The following is a 13673-nucleotide window of genomic DNA, read 5'->3' on the forward strand; positions in this document are numbered from 1 at the left end:
GGGGGTGGGGGAGGGCGGACGGGCCGCAGCTGTCGAGAGGGCCGGGAACCGGCAGGGAAGGGCCCGCGGGCCGAGGAGCAGCGGGGCTCTGTCCCGGGCCCTCTAAGGCAGGCCGGGGAGCGCAGGGGCCGGCTGGTCACGCGTGGGAAAGAAAGGCCCCTTCCCCCTACGGCGCTGCTCCCCTTTCCCCAGGCTGGGCCGCCCGAGAGTGCGCGCAGGGAGAGCTGCGAGTCCCCGCGCGCGTAATCATGACCTCGGGGCCCCCTCCGGGCCGCGTGAGCGCGTCGGCGAGGCTGGGCGGCCGCCGCGGCCCCGGCCGTGTAACATGACCCGAGCGGCCGGCCGGCCGGCGCGGCGCGGCCATTGAGCCCTCCCTGCCCATGAATCTCTGGCGCGTCTCTAGCTCGCTCGTCCGCTCGCCTCCCGCCTCCCTTTCTCCCCCTCCAGCTCCGCGGGCTCCGTGCGCCTCTCCCTCTCCCTCCTGGTCCTCCCGCTGCCTGTCTCTCTCCACTGCCCGCCTCTCGCCACTGCCTCCCGTCTTCTCTCCCTCACGGCAGCCTCTGTCTCTTTCTCCCTCTCTCCTTTGAAAACTGATCTTTGGCTCTTAGTGTGAAAGTGATTTGAATTTGGCTCGGCGGCGCTCTGCGCCTGCGCCCAGCCTCTGGCATGCTGGCTCCTTCCAAGCAGCTGTTTTGGGTTTGAAATTCCAACATGGCAGAGGCTGCAGTCCGTCTTCCCTTCAAAAACTTGGAATGATTTCAAATCATAGGCACCTTCACTTAACCCTAGCTTCCATTCATCAGCAAACACATCGGATCGATGCTACGCTAACCTATCGGGTTCTCTCTCCGCGCGTTCAGGTAAGAGGAGCTTCGTAGTTTTCTACCATCTGTTTAAATTTGTTTTTGTTTTATTTTTAAAGATTATAAATACATCCAAGACCTGTAATTAAAAGAGATCTTCGAGTTGTGCCGTAAACATTAAATTCAATTTCCACACGTTTCTATTCTGTACGCCAACCTGCTGTCTAATATCTCTGTTCAAAGTAGCCCTGAAACATTATAATGCATATTTTTACTGCTTAATCATTGCAACAATAGTATGGGATTAAGAGTTCGCGATTGCAAGAATCTCGCTTTTCACTATATTGGGCTTACTTATTACTATCTTTTTACTTCAAAAATAAAAAATAAGAAAGCGGAGCCATAGGGTGGGGCTAGACTTTCTTCGGGAACTAACTTCTAAGTAAATAAGAAGTGTAAATAAGAATCTTGCACACACACAAAAAGTTGAGGTTAAATTACAATCTCGTGGCTGGGGGAACGAGAAAATGTCAGAAGATCGGTTGCAGAAAAATGTAAGCACATCATCTAGGAGGGGGTACAGCGTGGTGGGCGTATTGTTGGCAAGGAACGGGAGAGAAAGATGTATAATTTAATGGTATATACAATCCACTGATCCTATTACCGTCCTCCCCGGAGCTCTTGTTAGTTTCAATGGGAGTGAGTGAAATTGACATGGACTTGCATTCCTGGTCATGTGCTTTTTTTCCTTTCTTTCTTCTCCTGTGATCTGAGATCCCCTTTTTGTTGATGTTGCTTTCCCCCTTAATTATATGCATGTAGGTTAAATGAATACCTGACGAAAGGGCCCACGTTTCAAGGCAGTGACATTTGATAGCTGAGAGGAAAAGTGGCTTTAATGAAAAGCAACCTTTGGAATTCCTGCTTGTGAGAAATCCAATTCAGCTTTTTGTGCTGCCAGCAAGAAATGATCAGTAGCACCAGTGTTTATGGTATGTCAGTTTTGGAATTTACTTCCTTTGCATCTAAATAGGAAAGACAAATGAAATAGCATGATAAAACCATTGAAGACTGCTTGGCAAGCAGTTGCTCATGATATAGAATTCCTTTTTCTTCAAAATAAAATATATGTTTAATGTCACCATGCTTTTTTTTCTTTTGCTATCACTTGTTTGTATATTGCAGTTTTGATTAATATATTACTTGAATCCACTTTTATCGGTTTTAGCTGTCATCCAGAAGTTGCACGTTACTAGTAATGCACTGTATGTATATAACTGCTGAAGTCAAATTGTATGTAAATTAGTTAAACTTAGTGTGGGTGTTTTTTTTTTTTTTGGAGGGGGGAGGCTGGGCAAAGGGGAGAGGGTAGGAGTGTTGGGAAAGATTACTAACTAATGAAAGTATATCTATGTCTATGTACACACACAGGAACAGGACTGGATGAAAATTTTATTTTTCTCAATCTATTAATGCAGTTTGACTATCTGCTCTTGATGATTGCACTTTGTGGAGTAATCGGTTCTTCCGAGTGTGTTTTTTTTAGGGGGGTGAGTGAAGAGGTATCTTTTACATGAAAATAAAAAATATATTTTGATTGTCCAAAGTCCTTGATGTCTTTTAAAGAGCAAGGATAGGTTTTTTCTTTTTCCCCTTTCCATTCACTCGTCTGCCTGTCAGCGCTTTTTACTTTTAACTTGTGACAGAATTAAATAATCAGGCACTGAAATGGACTTCGTTTGAAATCGCTCTTTCCTCTTTCTTTACAAAAAAAAAAAAAAAAAAAAAAAAAAAAAGTCAGTTAAATGGAGTGAGAGGGGGTTTTCAATAGCTCTTGTGGCAGTGCCCTGTGTACACTTCGTGATATTCAATTAAGACTGAGAGGGACCAACAACAACAAAAAGATGTTAAAGTATTTTGCATAACCAAAGGATATGTCCACTTTAGACTGGTTTTTTTTTTTTTTTTTTTTTTTTTGTTGTTACTATATTTACCCCATGACCATTAATTCCTCCTGAAAAGAGAGAAAGAAGGAAACAGAGAATATGAAAAAAGAAATAACAGTGGGGCAAACCTGCCAGGGGTCTGTAGTGTGGCCGTGGTCACTGCTCTCTCCTAACACAAATGTGAATACGAAGAGAGGAACTACAAGACCCGTTGCGCGACATACACTTCTGGTTGGACTCTGGTGACTACTGAGCTAAATACACACCACACTTACACGATAGGAAGGATTTGATTGAATTTTGCATTTGGAACTTGTTGACTTTGAAGCGATCAATAAGAAGACTGTTTATTTTAGATGCACATAATTTGCCCTGAGAAATGTTTTAAGGAGGAGAGAGCACAGCTTTTTTTCCCCCGGAGCTGTTGGAGCGAATGGGATTGCCAGATGGGCGATTTCCCTCTGTGATGTTAAAGCTGTAATATATATTCAGAGCAGATTGGGCTGCTGGCTGTGATGAGGAGGATATTACATTTATAAATTTTAAATCGGAGCTCGGACAATGTGCTGAGAGCAGAAATTGGATGGTTTGACTGTTCACCGTATTGATACTTAAATGTGATTTCTAGGTAGTACTAATAATAATCATTGCAATAATTCATGAAAAACATATTGGCATAGGCAATTATATAATTCATGACATTTAACAGCAGATTTGAGTGTGTAAATTGCCCCCCCTTAAGTCTCTGCTTACTATTAAATAATAGTCACATAATTCATTTCCCTATGTTTAAATGTCCGATGTTCAAATGATGTTAACTTAGGAGCCTTGTTATCACATATTAGAATACTAGGGGCGAAAGTTTATATACATATATATAAAGTAGACACTTGTGTATATGTATAAAGTGGCGTTAGTGGCTCCTATTTTCTAATTCTTTACTCTGATTATTTTTAGATTTTGTTTGTCTCAAATGTGCGGCCTAAAGGAACCAGAGCTACAAACCTAAAAGACTAGAAAGTGGGCAAGTGCTCACACTCTGGCAGCTCTGCTGTTGCAAATTAAAAGTGTGTTGTGGTCAGGAAATGAAAGCTACAATGTCTCTTTTGAACAAGTCGTTTATCAAGAGAAACATCTATCAGGGACTGCCTTGTCACATTGATCCTCTAAAAGTTAGGTCCGAGGTGGAAGCTGCTTTGATGTTTTTGATCCTAAATTTAATACAACAGAAAAAAAGCAAGGATATTTTGACCAATATAGATTTTTAAAAATGTTTCCTGGAACCAACAAGATCTATTTATTAGGATTTCACTATGTGTGAAGTTTTCTGGACATAACAGTTGAAAGGTTGAAGGGGAAATCCCAGACTTTATAAATTGATGATTGTTAGAATATACATTTATAATACATTTAGTGATGGCTGGCTTCTTGGTGCACATGGAATGGACGTTTTGAACAGATTGTTCAAAAGCAAAATTATTTTGAAAGAGTATTTTGGAAGAATATGTAGAGAGTCAAGAGTTTTTCATTCATTCAAATTTTAGTTATCCTCTTACCTTCTTCCTCTCTTTTACTCCTTCATTCTTGCTTCTTATCTTCATTATATTTGTGACAAATTAGCTTTTATCTGGAAAAGAAACATTGTTTCTACAAAAACCGTGTCCCCAAAACATGCTTGCACACATCGTCTCTATTGTTTATTAATTGTGCATGTTTATGGTTATCAATATAAACTACACGGACACATAAGTCCTTTGGAATTTCAGCTTAAAAATAGAGGTATCAGATTAAACATGCTATGTATTCTTGAATAATGAATATGTTGTATGCATTATTTAAAATTTAGGAAGTATTGTTAGGAAAATGACCAAGTTGAAACAAAATTGTGAAAGCAGTTAGAAGCAGCCTGCTTCATTTTGGGAGGCAAAGATTCCAAAGAAGTGTTTCTTCTTTGAAATAGAGTTTTTGGATACTTGTTTTACACTGCTGGAGGCAACTTGTTATTTCATCTGGGTCTATCATCAAATAAGAAGGGAAGAGTAGGGTGGGAGTTTTGAGAAGTGTGATACTTGCTAATGATTCATGTCTGAAATGAAAGAATCATAGCAGGGTAATAAAGTCTCATTGTTGTTTTCCTGGAAGAGGGTAAGACTTCTGTTTGGAAGCTGTATGTGTGAGTTGATTTGCTTTTCTCTTCTCCTAAAAACACAGTTTATAGGGTCTCTTTGGAATTATTTCAAGAAACATCTTTTTTTTTTTTTTTTTTTTTTCCTGAAAATAGAGTGTTTTTCTTTCTCCTGACTCTATTGAAATCAGTAAGATTCTTAAAACTGTATCTGATATCTTCTGAGTGAAAATAGGAGGTTTTAGTCTTTAGTCATATTTAAGACTCCTGTAGCAGAGTTTCCAGGGCTGATATTTTTTTCCTTCCCATAAACAGAAAATAGTTTTTGTTTTTGCTTTTTTCATGTTAGGCAGGAACTTCGAAAACCTTTTTGTAGGTAGTTACTTCTGATAGATATACAAGAGTGCAGAAATTTCATTAATTACTTTTAGGTGATAATATAAGAGTGTAACCAGGGGGAAGAAAATAGGAAGTTATTTCCAAGAATCTATGGAGATCATCTGTATTATTACTTGGCATTTCTAAGATAGTTTAAGATATAAACCAACTGAAAAGATAAATGAGTAATTTCATTATAGGTTAATTATTTTTTTTCCTGAGCTTCTGGTTGTCACCTTTTAGAATTTAGTGTCTTACTCAGTACATGCTTAGGGACAGATCCACAAAGTTTGGGAGTCTGCACTGTTTTTCAGAATTTTCATGTCAAGGTGAAGACAACCATGCTAATACTTCCCTGTTTCTGTCTGTGTGAGTATTTGGATGCCTTGAATGATTGCCTAATTAAGTAATCCGTTTTAGTAGTCCAAAATCAACAGAATTACTAGATGTATTTGAAACAATTGCAGGCTTTTATGGTGTGAAGTTTCCAGTTTTTAGAACCTTGGTTTAGTAGAAATAGAAAGGTGCTGTTTTACCTTTGATCAATATATTCTTGAGTGCAGATTTCACATACTACTCTTTATAAAGTACTGTGTTCATTGTTGGAGAGCTAATAAATTTAATTACCAGGAATTTAAATTGATTTATAAATTTTTGATTGGAAGAAACTATTCTGCAGATGTTTGTATGAAATACTGACATATGCTACTGATCGATAGAACTCGATTAATCAGCATATCTGCTGTTTTTCTTGAGTCATTGATAAACTAGAATAAACAAATGGTACAGAAAAAGCTACAAATTTTAACTCTCAATTAAAAAAAAACTTATGTGTCTTTCTTTTGAGATATACAAGAGTTAGTGTTTTATTGAAATTGGTTGAACTTAGAAATTATTTGGGAGTACCACTTAGAATCTTGTAAGTCCCAAAATTCTGCCTTTCAATTCACACACACACACACACACACACACAGAGCAAGAGAGAGAGATTGTACCTATATATTTGTTTATTGAAAATGAAAGAATTTTTTTGACACACTGCAAATAAATGGCCAGTTTAGCAAGTGCTTTCCATGGTTGGATTTTGTCATTTTCTTCTTTTTTTCCTAAACTTGAATTTTGAGCATTAACATTTTCATTTAACTTCTGGCAGAAATTTTAAGCATAGCTGCTTTGGTATGATTGCTGATTACTGATCTTTTTGATATTTTTGATGTTATCGTTTAAAGGGCAATTTTATTTCAGAAATGTTTATTTTAAAAAGTAAAATAGTAGGAATAAGGAGTATGAACGAATATACTCAAAATAAACGGTACCTTGAAGTTCGAAGGAAATCAAAAGCAAGGGGTATGCTAAGTTTCCTTAGGGCAGCACCACAGGTGCCTGCTCAGAAGCGCTGCCTCAATACAGCATATCCGTAAGTACCTGTTGACAACAGTAGTCTTAGCTGAGACTGAGGAGGCAGAAAAGATAGGTGATCAGAAACCATCAAAACATGAGATATCATATGGCACTTTCTGTTAATAATATTTACATATTTTATGCAACAAATCTGCTTGTTGTCTTGTTATTTGAATATTGACACTTTGCTTAACATTGCATATGGTGGGCTGTTGTTTCAGGGTGTATCAGAAACAGTAAATCCAAAGGAGAATTTCAATTTAGATGTATTTATGTTAAATATATGTATAAATGGATATGTTTGCTCATATTTTAGCTCTCATGACTTTCACAAAGCGTTTATAGTATCACTGCTTCCAATCATTTTTGAAACTGATACATCTTGAAAGTAGAATGCATGATTTATTATATGAAGGCCCAAGGTTAAACTTTTTTACCCTATAGCTCAGCTTAAGTATTGGTATTTTTGTGTTGGGAAATGTTTTTTAGAAAGTATGTTTTGTAATTTTGGAAAATTTGCTTCTCAGTAGGTTTCTGTTCTCTTTTCATAGGATGAGGAGCTTTTGACCAAACAGTTATTAAGGATATATAATTTACAGTAAAGTTTTTTATACTACAGAATATGAAATGTAAAATACCTATAAAATGTTTTCTGTTACCCCATTTCATTATGCTGAAAATACTTTTACTCTGTTTCTTTCCTATGTTTTAATTTCTGCTGGTATTTTACATATTTATTCCATTCTGCTTATGGATATATTCCTGGAATGAGAATAGAAACTGCATTATACTCCATTTAGCTATGTGTGTATATATATAGAAATATATGTGTGTGTGTGTATATATAGAGATATATTTTGTTTTTCCCGATTCAACTGTTTGCCTTATGTCAACTGGATGCTTTTTAAACAACTGATGATTAAATGCCATTTATTTATGAGAGTAAACTCATCTGAGAATGGGGGACCTCTACTTTCATGCATTAGTTCATGATGAAATATTATTCTTGGAAATAGTAACATCCCAAATAAAATTTTAAAGGTAGTGCAATGTGAAGCCGTGGGTTTCTGTATGTCGTTCTAAATGTTTTGCTTATCTTTTGACTTATTATCCTTACCATTAAGAGACATTTTTACCTTCACCTAGGACCAGCTACATAATTTCTGAGGCCCACTGCAAAATTAAAATGTGAGACACTTTGTTCAAAAATTAATTTAAAGACAGCAACACAGAGCATTAAACAAAATGCAGGGCCCTTTGTTGTGTGGTGGGGTGGGGGCCTGTGTGCCTGAACAAATGATAGGGCGGTGAAGCCAGTCCTGCCTTCACCACCTACAGACTTGTATCTGAGGCCAACTTTGTGGAAGTCACTAGGTTTCCTATTGGAGACTGACTGTTCCACAATGATTCCATGTGCCTCGCCCAAAAAGATACTAATGAGAGTTGAGTAAGAAAACGGATGGGAAATGAACCATGAATATCTCCTGCTCTTTCTATAACTGAACTGGGGATTGAAATATTTGCTTTTGTCTCATCTTGCCCTGTATCTGATATATATCCTATACATCATGTGGCTTTTTGTGCAAATATTCTTAAAAAGAACTTTTTTTTTTTTAATGGTTTGCATGTAGTTACATACTTCAATACTTATTCCCAGGCCCAGAATAATTGGGATGGGAGAATTTCAGTGAGATTTGTAGTAAGAGCTGAGGAGGTTCTCTGTTGCCAAGTACTGCCACTAGCCCTCCTAGGTTAAGGCACAAGAAAAATGAGTATTTTTATGTAGAAATACTACATTATCTGATACAAAATGCTGACCATTAAAAAAACGAAAGTATACTCATTAAGTGACAGGAAGGAGGGGCAAACTCCCAAATAACATTGTTATAATAGTATCAGTATTGATACTTTGACATTAGAAAGTGGTATTTTAGCTATATAAACATGTGGTGACAGCTGTATTAAAGATGAAAAGTAACTTATGCAGTAACACTAATGTTGCAGTATCCTATATTCAAATCCTGGACTTAGCTTCTCAATTTGTATTGCAATAACCTCCCTCTCCCTGAAAATTAGAGTCATATGACTCCTTTACCAACATTCTGTGCTGATAGGTGGACAAAACATTTACATCGTTGCTTCCCAAAGTACTTCTCAATGAGATCAAACTTCATATTGAGATACCTAAAACTGAATTTTGAAGTCAAGTGGCTTTTTCAAATCAAAACTGAGATATGATGGAATGTCCAGCAAGTATGGATCTGAGTGCACTTGAAGTTGCACCATTTATTTTCAAAAGATATTTCTCACATCAGATGACTCTGCCAGGAAGGGAAATATCAAAGAGCTTGGAAAAAGTAACTATTCTTTTATGTAATCCAAGACTGGGGTGAAAGTGGGGGGCTTTAAAGATATTTTTGAGGAAGAAAAAAATTGAACTTATTTTGAATGCCTTGTTAGACTTTGTGGGGAGGAATGCTACATATGAGACTTTCTAAGAAGAAAAATCTTTGCCCTGTGTAATAAGGCACTGCTCTCCACACTGATAGGCACTTTAATGAAAGAAAGCTTGGAAATAACTATTATAACAGTGTCCCATTTAACTAAAAATTTATCCTACAGTTTAGGAATCTTTTTTTTTTCTTTTATTAACTAAGCCATTGCCAACTTGAAATATTTTAGTAGGTAGCTAGCCACAATTCATGTTTTCTAATGTTCTGTGTTCTATCTCCAAATTCCGTAATATAAATTTCAATTGGGACTCTTCTTTTCCTGCTTTATTCCTATACTTAGAATCTTGTATTTTCATATTAAATGTTTTGCTTCAAAAATGATTAAACTAGGAATGTGGGTAAATAAGTGGCAATATAGTATATTGTTGTGCCAAAAATAGTTTTTTTTTAAATTTTTCATGTGTTCGTTTCTTTTACCTTTCGATTTCAAATTGAATATTGTAAACTCTTTCTTTTAAATCATATACCTCAATGATGCTAAATTATAAATCTTAATTAGGTATGATTCACTGATTTTAATCTTACAAGATAATTATTTTGAGTAGGATAAAAAGGTTCCCTTAAGATTAAAGGCATTTTCATTACAATCCCCATTTTCAGATCAAACAAATACTATGAAATAAACAGTACTATTATTCTTTTATGCTTAATAGTTTTTACTTTTCAATTAAAGTATATGGGTGAAGAAATAAGGCTATAAATATGGCAGTCTTATTGTTTGCAAACTAAGTGCTTTTGATAAATTTTACTGCTAGGAATTACGTGGATCTAAGGGAATCTTTTAAATAAAAATTACAGTTTTGATTATCTAAATGGAATATGTTCTTGTGCATGTGCATAGATATATTTCTTTGTGAAGGTATTGATGTCAGGGACACTTTTGGTATTTCTTTATGAGTAATTAGGTTAACGGGGTTAGTTAGAAAATGTATCCTTTCCTGGAAAATGAAAAATTACATTCAAGCAGGGGTAAAAGAGTAGAACATATTCATGACTTTAAGTACTTAAAAAGATATTTTATGAGTCATTTTTGAAGACTAATACCCAATATGTAACTTGTTAAGAATAATCGCCATTTTTACTTTCTAAAGCACATCTATATTAAAACTGACTTTCTATTCATGACTCACAAATCTGGAGTCAATTTTAGGCCCAACTTACAAAAGATGTGGGTCTTATCCTCCCTGCCCTTACCGTGGTGTCCTATGCCTGTAGAGTCAGTACTGTACTGACTCTACTCTACTACATAAAAGAGTACAAAGTTCTCTTTTAAAGAGAGATTTCCATTTGCATTATTCAGAAGATTAAGCAACGTTTTGGGGAGGGAAATACTGATAGGACCCAAATGTAGACATTGGGACCCTGAATGGCTTGTATCCTTGTCTGACAAACTGGAAGGAAAAACATATTACCAGCTTTGGAATTTTATATGCCTATATGAACAGTGCTTTTTCTTTCTCTGGGAAGGTTTTAAACATACTATGAATACAATAAGTGTTACCTAATTGGAAAAATATGTTTTCTGTAATTCTAAGAGTACTAATCAACCAATCATCAATATGAATTTACTCATGGATAGTAAGATAGTAGAATTTTATTCAGAAATGGATGTTCAGTTGGAGCTGGTATCGCTTTAGAAAGAGAAAAAGATTGTACATAAGCAAAATTATTTTGGGATTTTTTTTTTTAAAACATGGATGTGAAATCTCCATCAATAACATTTTTGGCTGTTAAAGTATTACAAAAAAATGGAAAGCTCTTTATTATGTTTTATTCTTTAATAAGCCTCGAAATGTGCACATACAGTGCTATAACGCCTTTTTTGTTTACTTTTTTGATTTTTGTCTTGTTTTATTTTAGCATAAAATAAAAAGAGCTTATAGGTAAACTATTTTGTACTATTTATTTATAAAGATATCTAGTAAGGACAGTACAACATATAGTATAGGTTTGTTTATAATGATGGGTAAAAAATCTGCAATTTTACCACCATGTAATGACAGTTCCTTGAAATTTTACCCTACTACACCAAAATGCCACAGTCACTAAGATGGGAGGTGTTGCTGATATATGATTCGAATGCACGTGTATACTTAAATACATAATTTTAAAAAATTGTCTTTATTTTCTAGCAGCTTCCTGGTGTCCTTTGCTTAGGGCTAGGGGGAAAATGTTTTCTGCTATTTTGCTATTTGCATACTCACCAAGAGCCTTGCTGTCTAGGCCATCTTCCTACCTACATAGCTGTGTACCGTTTTGAAGAGCTGTTTTTTTCTTTTCTTTTCTTTCTTTTTAAAAAAATTTTTGATATTTATCTGCAAGGCTGGTTATTACTTGATCATCTGGAAAATCAAATTTCATTTCAGCCACTGGAATATGATATTTAGATCATGAGAGGTAGTTTGAATTAATTAAGGGGATAATATTAGGCTTTATATTAGGGAAAAGTAAAGCAGCATTTTTTGTCATGGATAGCCTACCCTTCTTGATGAAAGACAACATGTAGGAATAGGGGAAGTAGGCACAAGTTCGAGAAAGTCATTGAGGCAAAGCTAAGGTTAAAGACTCTTTTCATGTGGTTGTTACACAGAATGATATTGGCAATTTTGTAAATTAAACCCTAATATTAATTATATAAAAAAACTTATCACTTATTAAGAATGATTGACTAATATTCAGTAAATAGCATGTAGCACTATTTTAACAAACTATTCTCCGTTTTAGGAACAACTGATTCTATATCAAATCCTGACTATATGGGATTTGTGAGTATGCAAATTAAAAGAACTGTTCTCATTTTTGTCTCCATAATTTTAAAAACTGTGAATATATATATATATATATATATGTCTTTAAAGATGATTCAAATTATTCTCAGACTCTTTTTTTTTCCTCTGTCAACATACTCAAGTTTTTTAGGCCACAAATGAAGTGACAGAAGAAAATCCATTGAAGATGGAGGTATATGTCTTTTAAGGCTTCTTTTGGAAACTAATGTATTTATTGCCATTATGGAAGTTGAAATCATTGAAGTAGTTAATACTTTGAATTGGTTTTAGAAAAATGTGATGTTAAATTTTATATCAACTCAGTAAATGCTAGCTGTAACTTCATGACCAAATAGAAACCCCAAACAAGCAAAATAAATAAATAAATAATAAAAAACTTTTGCCTAAGCCCTACACTAGATCAGTTTGATGAAATTTTAAGCTCCTCAGATGATTCTAACATAAACCAAACGTTTATATATCTCAAGAGATCTTAAGATTTTCACCTTTTAAGAAATGTCATTCTTCCTGATTTGAAGTTAGGAAAATGAAGATATCTGTTCAGAACTGAATATACTAATGACATGTACAGATAGTTCATCATCTGGCTGAAGTTCAACAACCTATCTAGACTTTTGAAAACATTTCTGTCAGGCTTGCAAGAATACCTCAGGAAAGTAACAATGACGAAGGACAGCGTCAGCAGAAGCCCACAGTCTATCATTTTGTTACCTTGGGTAAGCCATTCAACCTCGCTGAGCCTTAGTTTTTAGTTTACTTTTTTATAAAAGAAGAGATGATTGAGGTGATCCGATGACGACTAAGATTTCTTGCAGTTTTGTCTACTCCATGACTGCTTTGTCATGGACTATTGAACTCATGTAACTTGGACCTTGCTAGTCGTCTAAAAGATGCAAAATATTTTTGTTTCTCTTAAGAAACTCCAAAAATTATCCTGGAAACAATGTAGAAAGCTCAAGGACCATTTATTACTTTGTTAAGCCCATCAGAAGAGTTGATAAGCATTCATTAAATATGCTTACTAATTGGTTGCATGCAAAAGTGTCAGTGATTCTAATATCTTAAGAGTTGATGGATATTAGTTAGCTAATGCTTTTCTCCTGTAAGAAATTTCAGTAGAGTGGCAATCAGATTAACTTAAGCCGTGGAGTTAGGGACCTCAAATCCTTAAAATATTTAGTATGAAAAGTGGACTTTTATCAAACTGAAAGCAATACCTTTTTTCCTGTACTTTATCAGCAACTAGTCTTTGTTCACTTTCTTTTCGCTTCCTGGCATGTTCTTCTCCGCTTGTTGAAATCCTACTAGGACTATGGTATCCTGGTCAGATGTTGCGTCATCCATGAAGACTTCTTTGAGGCACCCTAATTAGGATTGATTTCGACGTCTACTTAATTGTCCCTTAGAACATTTGAAATGTCTCCTTTAGATCTCTTACTGTCATCTTTCTCCTACTATAGATTGCTAGGCATCTGTGTTTCTCTATTATGAAACTGTAAATTTCCTGAGAGCACACACATCTAATTCATTTTTATTTTTAATCTCCTCAACATGTGTGTATAGTATAAGACCTATAATAGGTATTCAATACATGTTTGGTGAATTGAATTGATAAAAGCATAGGAGACTATCACTTGGTTAATATTTTATTTTATTTATTTTATTATTATTGTTATTTTTGAGATGGAGTCTTGCTCTGTCACCCAGGCTGGAGTGCA

General features: G+C 35.5%; 1 protein-coding gene across 3 annotated transcripts in view; it reads left to right on the top strand.

Annotated features, from left to right (window-relative positions):
• Window positions 1-337: 337 nt before the first annotated feature.
• The window catches only part of FIGN (fidgetin, microtubule severing factor), a 135114-nt gene continuing 121778 nt past the window's right edge, over window positions 338-13673 (top strand). Inside the window, exons 1-2 of one of the 3 annotated variants that reach the window (XM_050752582.1) lie at window positions 338-860; window positions 1626-1795. In XM_050752582.1, coding sequence (XP_050608539.1) covers window positions 1771-1795 — 25 coding nt within the window. In that variant the 5' untranslated portion in view covers window positions 338-860; window positions 1626-1770. The other 2 variants (XM_050752585.1, XM_050752583.1) reach the window with 2 other exon arrangements.

The sequence above is a fragment of the Macaca thibetana genome, chromosome 12 (genome assembly GCF_024542745.1).
Source record: "Macaca thibetana thibetana isolate TM-01 chromosome 12, ASM2454274v1, whole genome shotgun sequence".
Taxonomy (NCBI): Eukaryota; Metazoa; Chordata; class Mammalia; order Primates; family Cercopithecidae; genus Macaca; species Macaca thibetana.